This window comes from Patella vulgata, chromosome 3, assembly GCF_932274485.2.
Source record: "Patella vulgata chromosome 3, xgPatVulg1.2, whole genome shotgun sequence".
NCBI lineage: Eukaryota > Metazoa > Mollusca > Gastropoda > Patellidae > Patella > Patella vulgata.
In genome coordinates this window covers 35,292,094-35,319,107 of record NC_065881.2, presented here as the reverse complement: position 1 = coordinate 35,319,107, position 27,014 = coordinate 35,292,094, and the positions used below count along the sequence as shown (strand labels likewise).

The window sequence follows — 27,014 nt, the reverse complement described above, 5'->3', positions numbered from 1 at the left end:
CCTAAATGGATGTAATTGCATGATTCAGTAAGAGGAAAAGTAAAACCACGGCAGACTGACTGAGCGTTTTATATGTGTGTTAATTATTTACCTGCTTAATTGTGGATAAGTAAGTCAACGCACGTGTGGGTCATCGGTCATGATCGGAGGTTTGATACAGTTGTTAGTCAAGTTCAGAATTGGGTTGTGGCAAGGCGGGGTAACTACTTAGTTCTATTGTGTTCATTTTTTCATGGTTTTGTTTGCGCGATGAGCGTAACGATTTGTATGTTTTTGATTATTTTTGAGATGGTTTTACCAGTAGTTTTGCGAGAGAGGAATAGCTTAAAGGGGGTTAATTTGATTCCACTTATCAAGCGAATTAAAGGAGGCACGTTTCCAAAAGAATACGCTAGAATTAATAAGGATTTGTATGTTTTTGATTATTTTTGAGATGGTTTTACCAGTAGTTTTGCGAGAGAGGAATAGCTTAAAGGGGGTTAATTTGATTCCACTTATCAAGCGAATTAAAGGAGGCACGTTTCCAAAAGAATACGCTAGAATTAATAAGGATTTGTATGTTTTTGATTATTTTTGAGATGGTTTTACCAGTAGTTTTGCGAGAGAGGAATAGCTTAAAGGGGGTTAATTTGATTCCACTTATCAAGCGAATTAAAGGAGGCACGTTTCCAAAAGAATACGCTAGAATTAATAAGGATAGGAAGATGGGAGATATGATAATGGATGAAGTCGATGAACAAGTGAAACACCTAACCGGGAATTGCTTACTGATTTGATGGAGATGGCGAACAAAGACATTACTATAGAAAATGCAAGGCTTGTGCTTCTTAACGTAATTGTTTATGCTAATGAAGTTGGTCAATCGTCAGGACAGGAGTTGACCTCACTGGAGGTAAGTTGAGTGTGTGTAAATCTGTGAAGATAAGTATTTGAAATATAATATCGAACTTGAGATAATGAGAACAGTTATTTTGGCGGATAGTTAAGAGTATACCAGTTCTTTATTATTTTCTTCGTATTTTTGCAGAATAATGAAGCCAGGGGTGTTGGAATAAATATTATTGAAGGTTAAAGGAAGCGGGAATTGGACGAACGTGTTCAGAGTTTGGGGGAAAAGGCAAAGTTTGAGACTGTTTATGATCTGAAAGAGGAGGTGAGATGTTTGTGTCTACAGGACGAACCAAGCACACCATTGATACTTTTAACATTAGATGAACTCGCCAAAGTTTCTGCAAAGTGCGGTAATGAAGACGACAATATGTTTGAAGAACTATATAGACAGGCTAATCGTTTACAGTCAAAACTTAGTATATCTTCCCTTTGTTTGTCAGTTCTTGTGGGCAAGGCTGCTAACATTATAACCAAAGCTATAACTAAATGTATGAAGGCTGAGAATACAAAAGTTGATGAGAAATCTGCTCCGTTAGATGCGAAGCGTGACTTAAATGCATTGTCTCCTCTATCAAACTGCTATCCTCCTTTTCAGTCACCATCGTATATGTATCCACCTGGCAACAGGTCCCAAATCTCTCAGCCATTTCTACCTATGTATTCAGGTCCTTTTAATCCTACTTTTGGTAGAGGCACTGGTCGAGCATACCGTCCTTCTGGTTTTAGACCTCGGGGAGCGTGTTTGTTTTGCGACAGCCAAGATCATCAGGTGATATCGTAGACAAGTCTCCTTGTGTCATTTGATCTGGTTTAGTACTAACAATTTGAATGTTTTATAGAAGAAGAGTTTTATTATCACTTCAGGGAAAATATTTACAGTGTTTATCTGTACCAGAATGGGAAAGAAGTTGCGCTTTCAACCCTACGCTGATATATGTTAGAACTAAACTAGCATGGATTACACCGGGGGGGGGGGGGCAGCCATCCCTCATCATCTGACGCATATCCGATAGCTGAGGAAGTGTTATGTAACAAAGATATTTTGTATGATATTGATTTACTTCCATTGCGTGATCCTAAATGTTTTGTGTCGGGTCAAATTCATGAGCATTTAAGCGATTGGCAGGATATTTTAAAAAACTCTAATTCCGATAATGTCTTGGATTGGTTAAGATACGGTATTGATGTTTCTAGTTTCTTTAAGTCATTCAAGGGTAACTTTATAGGAAGATGTTATGATAGCGATATAACTCCGAAGCAATATTTTCAAAATTCGGCCTCTTGTAGGGAGCATCTTGAATGTGTATGTATTGAGCTCCGTAATCGTATTGCCACAGGTGCGGTAAGGTTGTTAGGTATGGCGGGTGAGTGTGAACTTCCAAAAATTATAATGCCACTGACCGTTGAACCGAGTAAACCCCGACTATGCCATGATGAACGTTTTTTAAATCTTTGGATAAGAGATTCGCCGTTTCGTCTGGAAACCTTGAGAGATATTCATAGAATGGTCGATGTAAATGCTTTTATGATAGCGTCTGATGAAAAATCTGGTTATGACCATGTTAGGCTAAGAGAGGCGTCACAGACCTATTTTGGTATTCAATTTGGGGGTTATGTAATGACTTGTACCACTCTTCCATTTGGCTGGAAAGCCTCGCCGTTTATATACCAGTCTATTGGTTTATCCGTAACTTCATATTTAAGAGATTACTTCATTACGAATTCATTATATATTGATGACCGGTTTCTTTCATCATCTAATTTTATTTTACTTCTGCAGGACAGAGTTATGACCAAGCAACGAGACTGGCCTACGTTTTGTTAAGCTTGCTGACTAGATTAGGGTACACATTATCTTTGAATAAATGAATCCTCGAGCCGACGACTGTCTGAAATACTTAGGATTATATATTGATTCGGTTCAACAGGCGTATATTCTCCCTGATGACAAGAAGGTGAAATTTATTGAGTTAACGGATTATGTTTTGTCTCGTAAGAATGTTGATATAAAGACCCTTCAGAGATTTTCTGGTAAGTACATTTCGATGGCGTTGGCAGTTCCAGGATGTAGATTGTTCACCAGAGAGGTTAATGGGGCTATTTCTCGGTGCATGGTTGATGTTGATAGTGATCTTAGGAAAGAATTAGAACATTGGAAGTTTATAGATTTATGGCAAGGGATTCTTCACAATTTAGATATGGGGCTGTAGTGAAACTATTGAATTCTCAAATAAACCTGGGAGATTATTGACCTGAGGGTGACGATTGACCAATTCATCATAAGGAGGCGGATGCGGTCTTAAAATCGTTACAGTCTTTGGATGTGTCATTAAGAGATTCTAGGGATAATATGGCGGTAATATCGGTTTGGGAGAATCATGGTGGCAGGGATACACATTTGAATTCAATTATTAAGGAAATCTTTAATTGTGTTGTTACTTTAAATATGGATTTACATATGAAATTTGTTCCTTCTAGTTTGAATCTTGCCGATGGTGAATCTAGGGTTTTAAGCGCCAGCGATACCATGTTACGCAGTAAGAGTTCTAATTCTATGACATCATCAGATGGTACGCCATTGAGACATTTCACGCCTACCTTTAGCCCATTATCTAGTGGAGTAAATGTGTTCTGCCAGACATTCGAATCGGTGTCTAATCCGTATGTTTTTCCCCCTTATGGAATGATCTTCCCGGTAAGTTTGTTTTGTAACAACAACATGCGGAATGTATAGTGGTTGTTCCTCAAATTAGACCACTTCCTATTTGGTGGCCCATGATAAACAATGCATCTAATAGCCATTTCTGTTTGGGAAAGGTTGGGGAAAAGGGTGTTGTGAGGGTGCCTACCAAAAAGGGGGTTGTTTTGGATACTATGGGATTACGATGGTCGCTGTATGTTTTAGGGTGTCTTTTAAGTGTTAATTGTTTGCTTTCTCAGGGTACGACTGATATCGTGGTTGATTGGGATGCTATAAACGAGAGAATGATTCAGTTGACATTAAGATGCAGTCGTCTTTGGCATTTAAAATGAAATTCAGCTTACTAAATGGGTTCTGTCGTTTTCTATCGTGCCTTCCGCGGAGGGCAAAGATGTATGCTTGTACACCCGATGATATTCGAAGGTTTTTGATATGGAAAGATTCTTATGGCAAGACCATTGTTCATGTTCATACTTGGGTAGAAAAGTTAAACCTGCAACGCCCTGTTCGTGCCCAAAACGGTTAGCATCAGGAACTATAGAGAATATTATATACCAGTTAGTCCAATTGTTTGATGATTATAGTTTTGGAAGATTTTGGGATGATTTTTCGCATACGGGTAATCCAGCCGCGTCTTCTCGCGTAAAGGAATATTTAAAGTTAGTAAAGGAGGAACCATGTTCCTGAAGCAACGACTGCAAGTTTTACAACATATTGGCGTTGCTTGTTTACTTCACATTTCCCGAACTTATAGCTGTTTTATCTACAGACATGTGAGCAGCAGCGTCCAATCAGAGGTTGTGACATCGCGACCTCCACGGAAACCTTGACATTGAATGAATCTTGAACTGTGCAACTCGATTATCACAGGTAGACATTTTAGCTTGAAAGCGCGCGACTTGGTATTCGCGTCGATCGAGGAATCTGATAGGCTCACAAGCTGGACTTGTACCCAATCGAAATTAGTGCTGAAATATGCGGGGTATTACGTGAAGGCCTTGATAACATGTACGTAGTTAAAGCGAGATCAAGCCTTCTATTGAAGCTGAGGAGGAGCAAGCTAGAGCGCATATACTCCCTAAAAAGGCGAAGCCGATATTCTTGACAAAATTGCGATCCATATCTATGTTTATTCAGAGAGAGTTGCATAGGAACGATTTGAATATACGCGAATTTTATGTACTGAGTAGAGATCAGGCTTGGTTGAAGTTACAGTTCTTTCTTTGCAGGGGATCGTGCTAGCGATTTGGCGGTCGTAGTGGCACAAGAGGTCAAGATTCTTAATGATGCTTCCGGGTTAGTTTTTCAGCATACATTTGGCAAAATTCTACGCGGAAATAAGGCTAAGAGTAACTCATTTGTTATAAAACAATGCGATGAAGATTTGATATACCCGGTGAAAGGTCTTGTTGATTTTATGGAATTTGCCAGGCAGCATGGAATTAACTTAACACGGGGCTATGTTTTCCGCATTGTTTCGGGGAAAGGTCGTGTTCTTGATAGGACAGTAAACTATTCTGTAATTTACGAAAGGTTGAGGTACTATATTTCCATTTTGGGGATATATGAGGGAGAAACACCACATAGTTTTCGATCAGGCTGTGCCATTACTACGGCTCTTTCGGGGTCGGTAAAGAATACAAAACAGATGATGAGACATATAGGGTGGTTTGGGGAAAAGAGTGCAGAATATTATTGTCGCTTGTGCACACTCGCTGATTCGGTTGTTGTTGCTCAGAAATTGGCGGATGTTTTGTTATCTTTTGTTTTGAGTATTGGGAATAGAGGGTTATGGAAAAGCTGGGGGTTCCGGAAGTAGGAAATATTTTATCGCAATATTGCTCTCCAATACTTAATACTTCTGGAAGCTGGAGGAATTGACATGCTGAGGATTGGTACAGATCCTCACGTGACATTTCCGGTGATGACGTAGTATGATGTATTCAACTCATTCTTTATTAAGACAGCGAGAGGGGTAGTCGGTTGTAAGGGTGGACATGAGATATCCACACTGTCCCTCCTTCATAGTCTTTTTTTTCCACCCAATCCCACCCACAGTTTTTATTTACGTTGTGTTGATCCTCTTCCATTCAGATTTATCGCAATATTGCTCCCCAATACCTAATACTTCCGGAAGCTGGAGGAATTGACATGCTGAGGATTGATGCACATCAGATGGCATCAACAGTTGATTAGGATCTTCTCATGTTAATAAATATCTAATTAATAGTTTATGTAACAAACTAGGGCAATTCAGGACTAACATACAATTTAATTTTATTTTAACAATTTGCTTGCGCGTAGGGGTCTTTAGCAGTGGTAGGACACCCGAGAACCCAGAGAAAACCCATGAGATTGCACAGATGACCCCACTCCTGATCACATTCATGCGGGGATTTGAAACCACGCGGCTTGATTCAATGACAAGACATCTCGCACGCATGTAAAATTAATTTTGGACATTGAAACGTCAACATATTTACTGTCTATTAAACAGAACATTCAGTTATAGTTACCATGCACGTGTAGTTCTATATAATTTAATTATTCCTATTTACCCTGTATTTCTTTTATCTTTTTTTCAAGGCTACTTACTCTGATTACAAGATAATTCTAAATAACTAACAAACACCTATTCTTCAAAATATATTCTATTTTTACTATACATTTCTAGCAGGATGTTTGCAAATCCTGAGAAAATTTCTTGGCCAATACTAATATAGGTAAAGCTTGTTAAATGCAAGATCACCGTTTAATTAGATGGTTATATGAAATTAAATTTGTTTACAGTGTTGTGAATGTTATATTTATCAATATTACACCAAAGAGTAATATTGATAAATAAATTTGATAAATATATTGATAGTAATATCTCTGGTCAATGTAATTCAGCACTGAAGGTAGATCTCCTTACATCCGATCTGCACATTCAAATCTCTTTTATTGAGACTTTGTCGAAACAATTATTTGTTCCTTGTTATAAAATTATGGTGTTTGAAATATTTTAAAGGACAATATTGGTGTCATCTAAAATGGATTAATTTTTTCAAAGAGTATACTTTTTCCCCCTGGATACCTAAAATTTATTTTATCATTGCATCGCTGATGTCTTAAATTTAAAGTGTGTTGCCTATAGCAATTGCATTTCTACCAGTATAATGTGTTGCACTGATATTGTAAACTGATATATTTATCTTGGATTCGCTATAAGGGACAGTTCATTGTTTAAGGCTGCTATATCTGACCTTAGCAAAAAGGCTATAAGAGCCTGGTATAGTACAAAAAACAAAATGTATTCCTCTAGCTACCTCCCAACAGAGGTGGATGTATTAATCAAATTATATGAATCTGTCATAAAACAAATTGGCATTATGCCTCGGATGTATGGGGCTCTCATATTGTTAGTTGTAAGGGATTTAATTTATCAAAGTGGAATCAAATAGATCACAATAAAATATTGATTAAAGTCTGTAAGTCAATTTACATCAACCACTAAATTCCTCCAATATTGGTTGCCTGCAGAACATGGACTTTTCCCCTTACAGTTAGATTTATATCATAGGTTGATACTTTTTGTTTTATATAAAAGACTAAATAACTTTAAAATGAAAGAAACTAACCCTGTCCTTAAGTTGCAGCATTCAAGGATGACATTAAAATTCTAACGCGCGCTCTTTTATATCATATGTTCTGCTATCTATGCAAATCATGGGATATAGGGTAGGAGTCGGAGGAGCAAAACAATAGGACGTTAAACCCCATTTCATTTCATTTCGGTAAGAGTCGGGTCTTCTGTACTTAACATTGTGGGTTTTCTTCGGGTAATCCGGTTCTCACGTACTTTGCGTATCATTGAAATAAAAATATACCATAAATCATATGGTTTGTGTTGAATATTTTGGTATTATGACATTCGACCCATGGAAAAAAGAATTTTCCAAATTCGAAAGTATTATTCCTAAGAATAATATCGATAGCTTTTAAAATAAAGGTTTTAGAAAAACGGGGATTTCGAAGTACAGGTAATCTATCACAAATTATGTGAGATATTGCTATAGAGACTACAGACATCCAATGTTACAAATATTTCCTCGTCGTTTATTTCCTGGGGCAGTTTATTAAGCAAGTCAATGTCGTTCTTTATATATGATTTATTTCTAGGGACAAAAGATTTTAAAAGAATATCAATTAAATAAGATAATCTGTTAGTGGCACACGACGTGCCAGCTATAATTGGCCTAAAGCTAAGGTCACACGGTCTATTGATAATCACATATTCGCTATTTTGTTCTATGACGCTGTTTTTAATTAAATCCGATTTGTGTATTTTCGGAAGGCCATAGAATTTACTAGCTTTACAATCAAATTTGGTTAAGAACTTTTTTTCATTTTCTGTTAAACCGTGGCCTTCATTTTCAATTAAAATATTAATTAACGTTAAAGTCTCTTTGTCCTTATTTGAATCTATTTCGAGATAAGTACTTCTATCTTCTAAAATATTGAGGATCTTAGATTCATAAAAGTCGACATCCATAATAACTATGGCCCCACCTTTGTCCGATTCTTTGATGATAATTGAATCATTAGTCTGTAAGCTATTAATTGCTTTATATTCGTTGTTGTTAATATTATTTCTCACATTTTTCTTCTCCGGTAGGGGTAAATCATTCAGAAAATCGATATATTTGTCTAAAGTTTTATCCTTTCCGCGACATGGATTATAACAACTTTTGTTGCGTACTAAATCCTCTTTAGAAATATTTAAATTCCGGTAATCGTAGTTTTCGACAGAAATTTTTTATATCACATTTGAGTTCACACATATTGGTTTTAGGCGTAGGTGTGAATTTCACCCCCCTTTGTAAAAGTTGAATTTCAATTTCCGTAAAACTATGGGAAGAAATATTAATAATTTTAGGATTTAGTTTCTCCTTTTCGGTAGATTCCGTTGATCGTTCCTCTGTTGAGATTCTTTCCTCTGATATATCCCCTGTTGGTTCCCTCGTTGCTGATATCTCTTGTGTTTATAGTCTCTTTCTTGGTATTCCCTGTCTTGATATCCGTCCCAATGCTGATCCTCCCCGTTGGTATTTCCTCTGTTGGTATTTCCTCTCTTGGAATTCCCCTTGATGAAGTCCGTTGGGTGTCCGTCTCCTGCTCTGTTGATAATCCCCCTGTCGCTTGTTTGGGGGTCGCCGTGGTTTGATGTGGCCCTGGTCTAAAAAAAGTCCTATATTCAGGCTGGTTATACTGTTTTTGACCGGGAGTATAACCTTTGTGGTTTTTGTATTTTGAGGTCTTTTTTCGAGAAACCTCCTCCCTCCACTGATCACCACTAGGCGGACGAGGGTTGTTATTCCCATTGTTTACCCCTGTGGAGGCATCCTGGCCATGCTGATTAGTTTGTTCGAGTTCTTTAGTAGGTAAACTCGAAAGGAATTCTTTCTTTTTATTCCAGATTCTATTTGATTTTTCTTCTTCAATTTTAATCTCCTTGGACCAAACTGATTTGAGTGACGTTATGACCTCTTCGTTTGGATGGGTTTCGATCAGATTAGAAATGTCTGTTTCCGCTTTGAAAAGGATCTCCGACTCCTTTGCAGAGATTTCAAACAAAAAATCTATTTCATTCTCCATTATTTGACTTTCCGTCTCAAAACTTTTAGGATTTTCACGAAGTTTCCGGGGCACAAATGGGTTGACCATATTCAGGAATACTTAGTATAGTTCAGCCTTTTTTTTGCATTTCAACATTTTATAGAAAGAGATTTTTCTTACCGATTTCAGTTTGTTCCATGTCTGCCGGTTATCCGATTTAAATTTATGAACTTCTTTCTTGAATTCGGTTTGTTCATCAGAGTTATTCACAACACTGGAAATTTTAGACAAATCTTCGGTGATCGACTTCACTGTATCTTTAAGATAGCACGTGTTGTTAACAAACCCCTCATCAATTTTCTTTATAAGTAGGGTTTGATTGTCCGCTATTGTCTTCAACTGTTCTGCTAATTTGTTCAGCATTTGCATATGTGGCGTAGCTCCTTTACCTGGGCGTATCTTCGTAAACAGTATGATAAATATTAAAGTAAATAAAGTACAAGTACTTCTTTGTTTACGGTAGATAAATGCATAAATAAATAAAAAAATCCGTCCAGATAAAAATTCTCCACTTTACTTCATTCTGACATACATTAAATCATATAAGCTAGCTGTCTGTCGTCTATGGGCGTTTTCAGATATTAATAATGTATACAAAATATTACAAATACGATACACATACATTCTTAGAATAATAGATTTCCATGACAATGGATTATAAATAATATTAGATAACGTACAACAAAAGGTTTAAAAGTATATTATACATAACATGACATAAATCTACATAGTCTTCCTGGTATAGTTTGACAATGGCCAATATAGGAACAATGAGATGAAATAAAGGTTCATAGACCAATTATGTAATCTGGCTATAATAAAACTTAACCTTTCATTAATTTACATAATCTTTCTGGTATAATTTGACAATAGAACCATACAGAAGTAAAGAGATTAATTAAATGTCAATAGACCAATTAGGTAATTAGGCTGTACATTTATTTATATCCATCTTATTCTCTAATAAACCGATTATAGAGAAATAAAGGTATACAGGAACATTTAGGTAATTAGGCTGTACATTTATTTATATCCATCTTATTCTCTAATAAACCGATTATAGAGAAATAAAGGTATACAGGGTTTTAAAATCCCCTTAAATAGTGTTGAAGTAAAAAGTGTAAAAACATATATTAAGATTATATTTAAATATTATTAGAATATTAATAGGATGGGAAGGGTGCAAATTAAGCATTTAAATCTGGTTTGAACCTGTCAATAAAGTAAGCTTCCATATTCCGCCTCTTGATAGTATTGTCAATATTGACTTTATAAAAAGGAAAAATACTAAATTTAATATCTAAGTTCTTAGCACAAGTATTTAAATGTTTAGAGACTTTCAAAACAGGATTAATTTGTAATCTCTGTTGCCTATGAACTTGGATTGAGTTCCGCACTCCCCTGTGTAATTCTTCATACAGTTATTGCAAACAAGAACATAAATTAAATTTTTAGTACTACAATTCATATTATGATTAATTCTAAACGTATAATTAGTATTAGAAAAAGTGAATTTAGTATTAATAATCATATGTTGGCAACATTTACAAAGTGGGCTATGGCACTTAGAAGTAGAAAAAGTTCTATTTCTAGAAACTTGAAGCTTTACTGAGTAATTTTTTGTGGCTAGGGGCTGACGTTTACTATTAATTAAATCTATGCCATGAAATTGATTACTAACATTATCATTAGAAAGGAGAACATTCTTAGTATCATAAATATGTTGAACAAAATTATTATGTCGAGGATTATATGTCGAAATAAAGGTAATACAAGTAGAGATATTCTTTTCTTTTGGCGTTCTTAGTACTTCAGTAGTTAGACCCCTAGCTTTTTCAATACCTATATTAATAACCCCAAGTGGATAATCTTTTTTCAATAAATTGGATCTCAACTCATCAAGTCGTCGAATTCTAAGATCTTCGTCTAAAATTATAGTGCATAGTTTTCTAGCAAGAGAAAAGGGTATATTATTTTTAACATGACGGGGGTGACATGACTTATAAGATAAATAATCTCTTAACGAGAACATCTAAAAAAGCGATTTCCTTGTAACTAGTTTCAATAGTGAATTTAATATTAATATCTAGGTCATTTAAAATTTTGTGCAAATCTGCTATGTGGCCAAGATTAGTTTTCCAAATGAGAAAGACGTCGTCTAAATATCTTTTAAATTTATATATATATATATAGCAAAACCAAGGACGAAACACGGAACACACAAAACAATGACAATAATAACCCAAATGTGCGCAACCAAGCTGGGAGAAAAAAGCATTAAGGGGCACAAAGAATCAATGGCGATTCAAATCAGAATACACACAGTCAAACTGGGAGAAAATTGACAAGCGTGCCCAATAACAACCAGCGGTATAACAACGGAGGACTAAAGAAACCTCTCAAACCCGGAGGCAGTTTTTTCAGAGAGGCCAATCACAACCACACCGACCACTATCCCAGCCCCAGCCACCACCACCCCAATACAAGAAGAAAGGTCAGCGTCACTCAATGAACGTCCACACAATATCCAATTCCCTGAACCAGTACACCCATAAATCATAAATGTATCATCCGTAGTTCTAAATCATTACGAGATAAACCTCCTACAGAAAGGACTAAAGTTCACACGTACGCCTAAAGATAATATACCACCCGATTAGATTTTATTACATACTTCGAGAAAGTATTTGTTGAGTAATAAAACCTTCTAGTAGTTTATCGAGGGCTGGCCGTCTTTACCGCACGGTACAAATAAAACCTTCTAGTAGTTTATCGAGGTTCGGGTGCTTCCGGAGTCCAAAATGGCCGCTTTATATAAATGAGAATTTTGGGGATAACTAACCCGAACCCTAACCCCAACCCTTTTTAAAAGACTGAACTTGGGTCTAATTTAGTTTTTACTTCTCTTAAAAGGGTTAGGGTTCGGGTTAGTATTCCCCTAAATACTCATTTGTATAAAGCGGCCATTTTGATGTGAGTTCTGGCTTGTTCTGGAATTTGTTGCTTCTAGTGGTGATAATATTTATACCGTGCGGTAAGGACGGCCAGCCATCGATAAACTACTAGAAGGTTTTATTACTCAACAAATACCTTCTCGAAGTATGTAATAAAATCTAATCGGGTGAATATACAGGAATTAGAGTGTGATATCAACGCCTTCTGTAGGAAATTACGACTAAAGGAATTTTTCGGTGATAGGGATACTGCGCCGGAGGGTATTGTGAGGAACAAAGGTCACTTTAACCCCAGGAAGGTTAAGGACGTGACGCTGGACAATTTCATCGACTATCTAACCAAGTTGCCACTCCCTATAAACCGCAACGCAAAATCAAATGTGTCGAAGGAGGAAAAGTGCGCTATGAATTCTTTAAAATCTAAGGATACGATCGTTATAAAAGAAAGCGATAAAGGGGGTACCTTTATCATAGGTGTGGAATATTATGAGAGAAACGTCCTTACAATACTTGAAGACAAACGGGTGTATACAACCATAGATTCGAACCATGATAAAAGAACAATGTAGGGTGACCCGTGCACTCTACAGAAAGTTGGTCTCGACACGGCTAAATGTGAACGCTTCAGTTGCGTGTCTCGAACTGATTTCTGACTACCCCGCACTCTCTTTGAGTCGATAAATAGCCATGGCATGTGCAATTCTCTACAAATATATCAACTATTACAGCCGTAAAAAATCTATAGTTGACGATTTTGAATAGCAGTAAAATTTAGCTTCTTGGTTATTACAGCAGCTTTAAAAATTACGTTTGTTTTATTTTTTTAAATTGCTTTATCATTAACTGTACCGTTAAGAGCGGCATCTTTTGGTTTAGTACAAATAATATCTCTGAATCACTTTCGTTAGCAGGAACATGATACTAGCAGTAGTTTCATTTTACTTTTACAAGTTTCGTAAAAAAAAATAGTCTTGATTATCCCGACCTGTCAATCAGACGTAGAATGGTCGATAGACTGGTTAAGCGAGACTAATTTCAAAACAAAGGCACGTAACCTATCTTTTACTCAAAAGTGTCTGGATGTTATGGACGACACTTGGAACCAGTTTTCTGTCTATTATTTATGGATGATTAATGGTCATAGCTTATTAAGTACAACATGATCGTTTATTTAGTGACTATAATTGTGTGAAACTGATTTGAGGCTTGGCATATATATAAATATTGTGGCGTAATTGTCAAGATATTTGGAGATATTTATTTATGGTGGGTCACCCTAACAATCGGATTAATAAATGGCTTACCGAAATGACGAACAAAGAACAGGCTTATCTCCGAAAATTCGAGTACAAAACAAGTCAGTTTTATGGTCTCCATAAATCCATGATGATCAAGGAGTCTATTTAACATCAAAATGCCGAATTCATCCGTGTTTTCCAGCCAGACGATCCCCCATTCAGACCAATGCTGCCCTACTAATAGAAATGAAATGAAATGAAATGAAATGGGGTTTAACGTCCTACTGTTCTGCTCCTATGCTGGGCTAATGAAGACGGGCATACGCCATACAGTGTGCTAGGAGGGAAATTTTACCCGGCAGCGGCACTTTCGCCTACTCTTATATCGAATTCCAACTGCCAAGGGATCTTTTACGTGCATTCTAATGTATACACAGGACCTCGGTTTTTCGTCTCAACCGAAGGACTAGACAGCAGTCCTTATCAGGCCCTCCGTCCTGCATCACTGACAAGGGAGAACCACGCCGGAAAATCTGTATGAACTTTCTCGGCCAATGCAGGGATCGAACACCCCGCCTTGTTACTGGCAACGGTAGTAAATATAGTCTACATTATAAAATCATTTGTTTTGTTTGTAAACGTTTACATTTGCCATGTTGTTATTTATCGTCATTTGTACACACATGCTGTCCTAAACGGATATTTCATATTACCACTGGCTCTCACAAATACAATGTCTTATTTTACTATGTTTCCCTACATCATACATTCGAACTACTCACAGAGACGACACGGAACCATTTATCATAACAATGTGACAGAGGATGAATAAAGAAAACACGTGTTGTGTAAATAATGTAAATATATGGCCCCATTTAGTGTAGCGTAGTTATATTTTGATTGCACAACATTTTGTAGGCTAAACCCTTTCAAACACACATTAAATCACTGTTGTATTGGGGTGTTTTCTCTAGGATTCTCCTGGATTGGATTTATTTAATTATGAGTCAACAAACCATAGATATCCTATAAAGACTAGATAGGCTATTAGCTACTGACTTCCGGTAGAATAGAGACGCCATATTGGAAGTTGCTACGTTGGTTGTAGTCTGTCAAAACACCGAGTGCATAACATAACCGCATGTTCATTTATTTACAATGCCACGGGCGTTCTCGGGCTTAGTGTAGGCCGTTAAATTGTAATTTAGCCCCTTACAGCTATCATTTGGCCGTAACCAAGGGGTCTAGCCGAGGTTTAGTTTCTTCGATCCACACTCGTCATTGTATTGGACTATTGTAGGCCTAACGTAAACAAGGAAAAGTGGCTGTGGTACTGTTGATGATTCATAATATTTGTGTCTTAGTATATAGGCGGTTGCCAGCGGTTTTATTATTTGTATACATTTTCTCGATCATATGAAATAATTCTGCTTTGTGGTCAGTAATCAAAATCATGGTAACAACAGACAGTGTCAGACTGACGCTTGTGCAACCTTCTTATAGTTATAATAAATGGGCCTATATAATTACTCAGCCCGTTCTATAAAATACTGTGAAAATGTCTCAATGATGATCATGGATAAATATATTGGTAACTGTTTTTAACACAAAGTTAAATTGGAGAATAAAACTTCACAGCCCACCCGATACAACTACAATCAATATAGAAATAGAAAACCTGATCAACACTCAAACAAAATGAAATGAAATGGGGTTTAATGTTCTACTGCTCTGCTCCAACTGGGCTAATGAAGACAGGTCACTCAAACAAAATCAACAACCAAACTTTCTGGAACCCAGGAGGTAGAAGAAGTAATTTAGAAAAAAATCAAGGAGGATTTTATTTTTTTTTTTTAGCAGAAATGAACTTTTCAATACTGGATTGATTCAATAACTATAAAATTACTTAAATTTGTGATAATCATTTTTTTAAACACAATTTATATAATATTATTTTTTATATAATTTGATTAATCATTTTTTATTTAAAGATACATTATGTAAGAGCTAAATCTGCCTATTGCAGGTCTTTTTCTGGATTCAAATGTAATATAAATTACTATTTAGACATTTACATAACAAGGCCATAATAAACTCTCTAGACCATAGGATGGCTCCGACTTTATGTAGATTAGAACACCGCACCCATTAAATAATAATATCACCTTAGCGGTTGGTGGACAATCGAGTCTTCGCTTATTATCTTGGGAATATATTGATCGACAATCGAGACTACAAGTATGCTATTTCTTCTCAACATTTCCAACGCTCATAAATGCGCCCTGAATAAAGTAATTTGACTGATGGGTTTCCAGAAAATTATTTATAGGGTGGTTATTTCCAATAGAGATATCCAGTCTTACTAGAAAATTACTGGATTCCCCGAAAAACACTCATGGAGCGTATACAGGATAAAAATGTAAGGGTTCCCCTAATTAACAGCCCGATGATTAAGAATTTCTGCATGCGTGATGTCAAAGGTCACAAGCGAACAGTGGATAATCCGAGAATTTAATTAGGATTCGATAAATGTAGTAAATAGTAAGCGATTAAAGACAACATCGTCTTATGTATTCAATGAATTCACCTCTGACTTCCAAGACGTGACGTTAACATAACCTGGTTTGATCGAATTTTAATAGCAGGGCATTCCTTCGTAATTACAATGTTTGAGAAGGATTTGAAGCATAATTATGACAAATTAATTAGTTTGAATATGTTTTTAGTCCATATATACCATTAAATCACCCAGTTTGTACGCGGGAACCAATCTTTAAGTGCTTTTCTGCAGACATTACTACATACACCAGTTTTCTAGTAAGATTGGGTGCCTCTACTTTCCATATAAAAAATAAAGGCTCATTGTCCTTTAAACAAAATGGACTTTGTTAAAGTGTGTCTGCAGTTATCAAATTGCTTGTGGAGGTTGTGCAGTTTTACAATGTGATGCTGTCTTAGTTTGAAGAAAACTGAGACAACTGATCTAATTAAAGACAAATTATGGTTTTCAACACCTTCATGAGTTTCATAGCCATGGTTTGAGTCAAATAAATCAACAGCAAGACAGTCTGTTAAAACACATGTTTGAAGACGCAACAAGTTTAATGAAGAGTTCACACGACAAACATCTGTCATCCTCCTTAAGTGCTTTTCTGCAGACATCACTACATACACTAGACTTTGTGATGGAGTCAACAGTCCACCATTTTGCTTGTTCTTCAAAAGATGGAAGACACCACAGTTATCAGAGGGATACCCAGTCAAAGAATCTTTGCAGATTTGACATGACAACTGTGTTGAAAGCTTACGGATGATCCACCCTGAAATGTACACAATGATATTCAGGGTAACCAAAGACAGTTGGTTTTTGCTGTAGCTGTGGTCCAAGAGGTTCCTTGCTTCTACTTCATACAAGTCAAGTTCACCATTACCATCATCATCATTTTCCGATTTCCCTGCATCTGGTGGCAAGTAAGTCGATGTACTGGCTTGCACAAGACTTGTGTCATCCTGGGCGATACAATTCCCTTCTTTGGAAACCTAAAAATATGTATGGCAAAAATTACTCCCAAAACAAAAAAATGTTTTGTAAATTGGCAATATGTATTCAGCACACTGCATGGATGTGCTTATATTTAGATTGATACCTCTTAATACCTCCATGATGTTTTGCTATTCATGTGAATAATTTGTTCATTCAAAATTACATGATGAAAGTAGCAATATATTAACTAAATCTGAGACAAAACACCTGGAAAGATTTTCTGCATTCAAAACCACTATTACAAATGTCTGAACATTTTTTACTTTGAACAAGATTGATTTGAAAACCAACAGCTACCAAGTTCCAATTGCTGTCTCTTGAAAATTTTTTCCTCACCTTCAAAGCACCACAATGGGTAATGATTCTCTTGAAAGAGCTTTCAAAAACTTTTGCAGAGGGATTGTTATTCCAACCACCTGAAAGAAATTTCAAGCAAAATGTAATGCAAGATAAGCCACATACAGAGAGTCACGAGCTCAATTATTATCTTCAAATATAGGATGGTCCTAAACATCCCTGTAAGGCCGATTTGGTGATAACCTCATCCAAGATCTGGTTGATAAAAATAACAACATACATGTACATCAAATATTGGATGAACAAATTGAGTTGTGGCACCTTGATTTTAAAGGAGCTAAACCTTTAATTTATTATCCATAATATTCGAAATTAAAAACACAAATTAGAATTCCATATTGGTCCCATATGCCCTTTAAGCAAAATTACAACAATTTTTTACTTACCACCCCGCCGGATCGCATTGAAAAACAATTCTAAGTGGTCCTGGCTTAATTTGTAGCATAGCAGATATTTCTGATTACCAAGAACTTGGTGTGCTATGGTCAATGTAGATTCAATTGCAATAATTAAACCTTTCCCACACATTGACCTAGGGAGAAATAAATAAAGTTAATCTAGTACAAATCCATTACAAAATATAATACATGACGTAGAAAAAATAAGACTGTTGAGTAATTTTAGTACATGTATAAATTAGAAGAACAAATCCAGATGCAACGAAAATAGATTTTAAAACATACATCAACGTGAAAATTAATGGGTTAAATATTCAAATTTAATTACTGCAATGTCCATTTCATATAATAATAATGTTTGATATTTGTGTCTTTTAAAAATTTAAAGGCAAGTAATAATTGGTATGGCAGTAAAATTTACAGATAAAGAATCAACCTATCAGTTTAAAGACATTTTTTTGCCTATCAGACTAAATGTCCACACAACTGTGATATCAAAATTTCATGGGAAAATAGTCTTAAACAAAAAATAATTCTTTAAATAGAAATTAATAAAACATTAGAAACAATTAAAGATGCATTATGTAAGATTTAAATAAAGGGATGGTCGTTCTTGCTATAATAGTTAAAATAAATAGTTAATGAAAAATGAATATATTGAAAATTTCAAATTACTTTATTCTGAGCTAAGTTATAAGTGTTTGAAGTTTTGACAAGATAGAGCGTAGATTGTTTATTATCCTAGCAACGATATTTGACAATCTAGACTATCCATTTTAATGTTAATTTTTTTTAAATGGCTCTAATCTCGGGCATCCGATGCACTAAAGGGTTGATTATGTCATGTGAATACATGTCTAAATAATAATTTATATAACATTTGAAGCCAAAAGAAAACGTGCAATAGGCAGATTTAGCTCTTGCATAATGCATCTTTAAGAAAAAAATCATTCCTGCACAGAAACAAATTACAACTCTTGAGAAATTTAATACAGAAACATTAACTGTCTAACATTTCAAAGCCCAACTCTCATTATGCTACCTTTTAGTTGTCAAAAGGGGCTGGCCATCGAGCATTGTGATGTTCAGAAGAAATGCCTCTGTATCTTTCAAAAATGACTCAGTAACAGCCAAGTTGCTAGCATTAATGGGGCTTTTGTAGCCCTTACCTCTGGGAGATCTACTGTTCAATATATCAAACAGTCTGTCGATACGCTAAATAATGGATACACAAATTTCGATATTTAATTGTCATCCTCTAAACAAAATTGAAATGTTTTCTTTACTATTGTAAATCTAGGCTGATTGGGATAAAAGCTACATATATTTACCTCAATAAACTTTACAGTTGCAAGACAATCCTCAAACCTCCTATCACCAATATCTTTCATGGTACGTAGAGCCTTGGCAACAGATGAAGAGAATAGCTGTGTAGCTAATGACACCTTCATTTTCTGCTTGAAAAACATGATGTGACGAGATGATATCTTATTACCCAATCTAAGACCGTCCTCTTCCTGCACTGTATTGAGCAAACTCAGGTACTGCCAGGAAACTTTACCATCAGATGTAACTAAAGCACCATAGGCCTGAAGCATGTTTCTCAAAAGTTTTATCATATGGCAGACGTCAAAAATTATGCACGTTTTGTGTGGTAGACCAGTGGTAATGTATGTTTGCAAATTATTTCCTGTGAAATCAAAGTTAGCACCAAGCAAAGTACACATGGAAACATTGGTGGCATGGCCATCCATAGTTAATGCATGCACCTGAAAGCCTAATTCATGCAGTTTATCAATGGTATGATGAACCAGTTGCTTCTGGGTCTCAGCTGTCAAGACCTTGGTGAAGAAGTAAGCAATGGGTGCTTTCCATCCACCACTCAGTCCAACTAACATGAAGACAAGGGCTTCTTTAGCTTCCCCATTTTCAGCACCATGACCCATATCTACATAGCCACTATACGTACCATCATGCCAGTTGTAATCTATGTGGCGACGGATAGCCATAGCATCAATCATTAGGCAACAACTGAAAAAATGTAAAAAGTTATCATTATATTGCTAAATACCGAGCTAAACATACAACTTGCTTGAGAATACTCTACAAAAGGTCACACACAAATAAACAAAGTAACTGTATTCCATAGTTATATCTCAGAGTTTAGTTTCAAAAATAAGATATCTACATACTCTTTTACTTTTAAATAAATAAATAGATTTTTCACAATCTTGCTCCAAAAAGGTCCATTTTCCTGGATTCTCTCAATATTGAAAAAATAAATAGTGGACCAACAAATATCACTTGTTTCGGTACAGTTTCTGGAAATTGAATGGTTTTACACTTATAGGACCAAAAAAAAAGGGTTCTATTTCCTGTAACGGATGGAAAATAGGGTAGGGTCGGTAGGTGTTATTTTTTAAAAAAAAACCCTCATATCTAGATCCATAATAATTATGTTGTGTGCTTTCAAAGATGATGCAGGCAATATGAAAAATTATACTATGAGTCGGTCGGGTTACCAGAAACAAAATATTTTTATTTTTGGCCTAGTGCATAAGAACAATTATCTCATAAGTACCTCCAGCATTGCAACATTCAATCCTGGTGCCGAATCCACACTTTCTATCCAACTAAAAAAGACAAAGCATATTTTCAAAAACATACACACACAAATAAATAAACTTCTATGATAGTACTATATAGACCAGGAACCGAGCATGAGGTCATCGCCACCAGCTTGGAATTGCGACGTCATATCTAATTCATTAAATCGATGCAGTATTGTTCAAAGAGAGAGAGAGAAATAGAGTTTAACGTCCACTCGACACAAACTAGGTCATTTTGGGACTAACATATGGTTTAATTTTATTTCAATAATTCGCTTGCCCGTATGGGTCTTGAATTGATGGAGCCTTGGGCTTTTTCGAAGAGCTTCACCATAAGAACAACAAGAAGAAAAAGATGATTAGCGCTTGGGGTCCAGTTCCTGGTCCAAAAATTCTAAATTTGGTGAGGTTCTCCATCATTCAAGAAAGGGAGAAAGTAAGGTAAGAAATTGTTCACAATCACAGATATATAATTTCAAATAAAATTACCGTCTCAGAGATCTTGGGTGCGGAAGACAAATCTTGACAGTTTCACGAAGATAATCATATGCCTTTGGAGAACTCAAGTGTAAAGATAAGGCAAAATCTCTTTGATCACTAGTGTAATCCTTTGACGGTCTCTTGAAAAGCTCACATGGGATATCTGCCAAAGTAAATAATTATAAAATATTGTGCATAAGAATTGAGAACATAATTAGGTATTTCTGTTATTAGATTAGAATTTAAAAATATTATACTCAAAATTCGATGAATCCATTAAAAATCATATGGTTAAAGAATAGATTATGTTGTTTTGTTTTTTTTAAATGAATGTCGGACTGAATGTTTTACTATCATTTGAAGTAATTGAATAGGATCTATAGTACATGTAGGTAACAACAGACCTCAAGACAACAGTGATATTAACACTTTGAGACTCAGTAAACAGATATTATTCCAAAGTGCAAAAATAAATACCTCCATATGAATCTAGCTTAGAGCGTAATTCCATATTGATCATATTCTTTTCATATAGATCATGCACCAGAACTTGACAAGTTTGTTTTGATCTTTGCTCTCGTCTCTGGCAATTATGTAACTTCTTTCTGGCAGTTTCAAGCTTTGCCTCCGCTTCCTGCAGTTTCCTTTTCCATTTCATTGGGGAACTGGTATATGAATGATCCTACAGATATATGTACAAACAGAAGTTACTATTAATACAAATATCCAGTAATGAAATATATGTAATGCATAACTTAATGCACATTTTCACAATTCATTATCACTTAAAGCTAACTCGCCAGAAGAGTACTGACATTGAATTTATGCTGATGATTTGGGCCTTACTCTGGGAATGAACGTGGGTTCAAATACCATTATGGGACAAACCCACTTTCAGTAGCGGAATTCCTACTTTATCCAAAAAGTGTAATCCCTATAAATACCATTAGGTCATAATTCACCTTATGCATGTGTGATAAAATCTCATGTATGTAATAATTTATATCATCATTTTTTATGAGTAAATATCAAGCAGATAGTTTAAATGAATAATTTAAAATATACAACACTGGAAACAATTAATGTTACAGATTATCAATTCAATCATGACAGTATGTGAAGAAGTAAAGCTTGAAAACAGGTTGGTCTATCACAATGAATAACATACATGTAATTCTTGGTCACAACCATTAAAGGCTCAATACCACTCTTGTTGTAACTGAATAATATGCCCCAATCTTTATTCTGGTCAACAAATTGTACTATTTTACAATATTTCAATTAATTGATGATACAAATTTCATCTTAACACACCTAATTTAAAAATTTTGAAAAATTCAACATAATGGTTTGAAACGTCGAACGTAAATCTTTTATGAAACTTCGATTTAAAAATATTTTCGAACCCTCTGGACTATTAAAATAGGATGTAATGGATAATTTAGACAACAGGTAGGACACTTAAACATCTAGTACTTAGATAGAGATATTATTTATTTTCTGGAGCTTTCAAGCCAGCAAGAGTGTTATTGTCCCTTTAAGAGAAAGATGGAAATTACCTGATTTATTACAATTTTATCTAAGTACTCTACATCATTTGGGTCAACAGCAGATGATTCAATTCCTTCAAGCTTTTCATTGCATGAATTCAGGGTACTCCTTACTTTGGACGTTTTGAGCTAAAAGAGTAAAATAATGATTTATTTATTGATCACAAAATATGATAGAAACTAGAAATACACTGTAAGGAATTTAATCATCTAGGGGCATGAATTACTTATTCAACAAGTCATGCATTAGTGAATCAATTACAACATTACATGCCAATATCGAAAGCAGTCGAGATCTTTTGGGACTGGGATAAACCAACATTTCAAGTTTCGTCAAAATCGGACAAGAATTGTGAACTGTAGCGAGTCCACCAAAAAATTGTGGACGGACGGACAGGGGCAACGACAATATACGTCCACATGAAAATGTGGGCGTATAAAAAGCGAATAAAATAATATCACATCGACAATGACAGATAATACCCACGGAATAAAACATCTAGAGAGTGAGGCGCCAATTTCAGCAAAGACATACCTGTAAATGAGGAGGCAGATTGAAAATAGTGGGGGCTACTCCTTCTCTCAGGCGAGTTATTTGGCCTGTTCGGTCAAAACAAGCATCTTCAAAATGCTTACTGCACACAAGGCTGTATTTAGACGGTTGTTTCATCCTCTTACAGTTGCGAATCCATACACGCAAAAGATCTGGATTTTTTTCAGCACTTGGAAACCTGACAATTAAAAAAGAAAATTAATTTCACCTTCGGCGACAGCTGTCAAGATCCTCAATTCTTTACTGTTTCATTATTTATTAAAAAATGCGATGGTCAGCTCATTATATGAGTCATTTATACTAAAAATGGAGGATTTTCGATTATTGCTGGTACAAAAAAAAAGAAGAAAACCCAAGTCTGACTGAAAGCCATGATCAATCATTGATCGTCTGGCGGTCAGCTTTTGTTTATTGTGAGTTTGTGTCATTTTGAGAGAAGCCTAATTTGCTGTATCATTACAGTACCGGGACTGTACAGCACAGTGGACGCTTACGGCTTGCCCCGGGATCCATTCTCTTGATATAGGCCTATTGTTTATTTTTTTTATAAACGTCTCTGTAGTGTATCCGCAGGTTTGTGTGATCGTGAGGTCCTCCTTCAAACTTCAACTTCAATGAAATACTCTGTCGCCGTGTCGGCTAATAATAACTTATAATACACTTACTTGTGAAATGTGACGCCTTCCGCTCGGCTCTATGGATTCTTGTACGTGGTACAATTTATTGCATAGCATTGGGGTCCTTTTGAAGCCATTGCGAAAAAACAAAATACATGAAATCTACGCTTATGCCCCTATACTTAGTACTTCCTGTTTACATAGACTACAACTTTCAAGATGGCGGCGCGTTGTGACGTTACTGATGATGCGCACTTGGCTTTGTGGCCTATCTAGTCTTTATAGGATATCTATGCAACAAACCAACATCCATCTTGAAGTTTCACCCCATCCCAGAATGCTCTAGGGCTAAGGCCTTTTATTAACAAGGGAAACAACTCTATATACCATAATGGTTTTAAGAAGGCTTCAGACCACATTTAACTAATTAGTAATATGTAACAGGCATTGCCTGAGTAGAGCGAAGCTGATTATTGTCAAATATAAAACCTTCATAATTAATTTTCTCAAGTGATACAAAAAATGTTAAATAATTTAGTTTTTCCAAATTGATTTTCATTTAGATCTAAATTGTATACATTAATTTTGTTTTTAAAAAAAGAACAAGAAAGTGTGAGAATTATTTTCATTGACATCAAAAATATGTGACGTCATTGATTAGATGCGTCATAGAAATAGTTCTATGAGGCGCGTAATCTCGCTTGGGCGAGATTTGGTAAGTTGACATGCGCATTGCCTGTTTTGCCGAGTGTATCCGGTTCCGGTCTGAATTTTTTTTTAATCAACAGTCTGTGGGTGACAATTTCAGTTCCGCTCCTGTGTTACCTGAAAAGAGCTTTGCTCAAGCACCGCGCTTCGCGCGATGCTTTAGAGCTTCGCTCTATATTAATCTACTTTGTTAAAGTAGACCAGTGAGCAAGTAATATTGCTAATACCAGAATGAAAAAAACAAAAAAAAAAAAAACAAAAAAAAAACTTGCACATACTCCCACTCTCATATATAATGAAACATGAAAAGTTAAAATTCGATTAACATGAAAAGTTAAACATATCTACATGAGTTCTCAGAAATGTTTGTCTTTGAACTTGAGTTTAAGTACCGCTCTAACCTTAACATATATAGTTTCTTAACATACAAGTGTATATTCAATTATCCCCCCAAAAATTCAAATACCTTACTTAATGAAGATTTTAACATCACAACAAAAGTGAGTAAGGAATGAAAGATAGATACGTTATAATAGGTTTACTTAAATTGTATATCAAGACTATTGTAAGGAATACAATATTTAAAACATCTGATGTGAACACGAATAAGAACGAATCAAATTAGTAACAACAAAATTTACCAGTAATTGACAAATTATCATCTTTACACAATTGTTTAGTAATGTGACATAATTCTGGATTAGTATTTACATTGATCCATTCACAGTTATTTGGTTTGGCCAAATTAAAATTTACCAACACTTGCAAAGTTCCATATTTCATGCGACCTTTCTTGATATGAATTAATTGATCATCATTAACAACTTCAGTTAAATGGTTTATATGTTGCTCCATTTGTGAATAATCTAACTTAGAAATTGAAGCTAGGTTTTGATTACCTTTAAGATAATTTACACAATGGGAAATATCAACTGGTGTAGTAACTCTATTACTAACAATATTTGCGACATCAAAATCTGGAAAAACTAAACCATTTTCATCGATAAATAGGAAATTTATATCATTATTAGAAGATAAGTGAGCATTTTCGTTAACAGTTTTACCCAAATGTTGTCTTAATTGATCAATATGTGTTAAATGGCGATTTGGTTTATCAGAACGAACAAAACATGGTTTTAATCTATTAATAGAAACACGTCTTGAAGTACCTTACCATCTAAAGTGGAAAGGACATAGTGCGTTCGATCTAAAATTTGGTGAATTATAAGGGGACCACACCATTCGGCTTTAATCTTTCTCGATTTCGAAGTGAGTGAAGACGACGAGGGCTTTAAGACATATACAAACTGGCCCATACTCAAGCTATGAGATACGCTTATATTTTGACTCTATTGCTGTCGTCGTTGAAGATCGAGCATCGTAGATGAAATAGCATCAAATTTGTCTCGAAGATTGGTTAAGTAATCTTCATATGACTTGCAAACACCATCAAAATTCCAACTCAATGAGGTTAAATTCTCAGGAGATTTACCAAAAGCAAGTTCACATGGACTGTGATTGCCTAATTGAGGTGAAGCAAAGGAATTGTATGCATAAGAACAAGTGGACACATACCTAACCCAATCTGTACCGTATTGGTTTAAATTGATCTTTAATAAATCAGAAATTGATTTGATATGCCTCTCTACTAAAAGACTACCATGATTGGCAACACTAATGAGTTTATGATCAATCTGTAGAGCAGAACATAATACAGAAATAAGCTTTCCCGTTAATGACGAAGCTGAATCAGTTATAAGAACAGAACGGAGGACCAAATGTACAGACACTCTTTTGAATAATGGCCTCACAAATAGTCTCGGCATCTAAATTCTTGAGTGGAACACAGGTAACAAAACGAGTAAGCTCGTCACAGACAACCATGATATGTTTGAATCCTGTTGGTGACTCGGGCATAGATTTAAAGTCTAAACATATCCTATCAAATGTACGGTATTCTATAGGTATCCGTGGATGATACATTCGTGCATGATCTGTTTTTGCTTTAACCTGTTGACACTTATGACAAGTGTTGATGTACGTAGAGATGGTATTGAACATACTGGGAAAATAGAACAGTTTTCTCATTGTTAGGTATGTCTTTATGATACCTTGATGACTGGATAAGACACTGTCGTGATATATAGCAATGAGATTACTGCATAATGACTCCGGAATAGCCAATTGAAGAGAAAAACTCTCGTCGCTATGAATGAGTAGACGAAAGAGAATATGATCGCATATGATATATTCGTCACTTTTGTGTCTTACTGATTTGGCGGCTTTACGATTAGAAGGAAGAATACCATGGGACAAGAAATCGTAAATAGGTTTGAAAAAGATGGAAGTTTCCTGTTCTAACCTAAGTTTGTTTTTATCCACATGGAGATTAAAATCACGAATTATCTTCTTTTTGATCACCTTCATTAATTTATCTAACTCCTTCTGCTTTGGAAAATGTGTGCGAATCACATTATCAGCATTATGTACTACTGGTGTTGGAGTAATACAAAGTTCTATTGGTATCTCTACAGGTTCTGAAGTTTCAGGTTCAATAACAGGATCAACAAGGCATGGATCCTGTGAAGAATATGGTATCTCAGAAGGATGAAGAGCTAAGTTTTTAGCAGCTGGCTGTTCAGCCGAACAAGTTATTCTTGTATTCTTGAATGACTGCTGTTTGCCTTTACATGCAGGTTGATGACTAGAAGACAAAGCGGGTGGGACAGTTTCGGGCCTGATTGAAGGAAATAATT

The 27,014-nt window shown here is 35.5% G+C and overlaps 1 protein-coding gene, 1 long non-coding RNA gene and 1 pseudogene across 2 annotated transcripts; 1 reads left to right on the top strand and 2 right to left on the bottom strand.

The window, feature by feature from the left end:
* The first annotated feature begins 433 nt into the window (after positions 1-433).
* Positions 434-5,411, top strand: LOC126815249 (uncharacterized; annotated as a pseudogene).
* A 10,437-nt stretch (positions 5,412-15,848) lies between these two features.
* On the bottom strand, positions 15,849-19,627 carry LOC126816725 (uncharacterized). The gene is made up of 4 exons (XM_050543477.2): positions 19,073-19,627; positions 17,730-17,875; positions 17,323-17,402; positions 15,849-16,982 (listed from the first exon to the last, which is right to left on the bottom strand). The coding sequence occupies exons 2-4, from the start codon at positions 17,869-17,871 to the stop codon at positions 16,302-16,304; spliced, it is 903 nt and encodes a 300-aa protein (XP_050399434.1). The 5' UTR covers positions 17,872-17,875; positions 19,073-19,627; the 3' UTR covers positions 15,849-16,301.
* Positions 19,628-20,892: 1,265 nt separating this feature from the next.
* LOC126816752 (uncharacterized) lies at positions 20,893-23,629 on the bottom strand. The gene is made up of 5 exons (XR_007678569.2): positions 23,599-23,629; positions 22,916-23,111; positions 22,390-22,509; positions 21,308-21,512; positions 20,893-20,993 (listed from the first exon to the last, which is right to left on the bottom strand). It is a non-coding gene; the product is annotated as an uncharacterized LOC126816752 (long non-coding RNA).
* Positions 23,630-27,014: the final 3,385 nt, after the last annotated feature.

Coding starts and splice junctions, on each gene's coding strand:
- LOC126816725 (XM_050543477.2), bottom strand. CDS start 17,871: ATGTGTGGGAAAGGTTTAATTATTGCAATTGAATCTACATTGACCATA. Junction 17,403..17,729: donor CAATGCGATCCGGCGGGGTG/GTAAGTAAAAAA, acceptor AATTTCTTTCAG/GTGGTTGGAATAACAATCCC. Junction 16,983..17,322: donor CCCATTGTGGTGCTTTGAAG/GTGAGGAAAAAA, acceptor ACATATTTTTAG/GTTTCCAAAGAAGGGAATTG.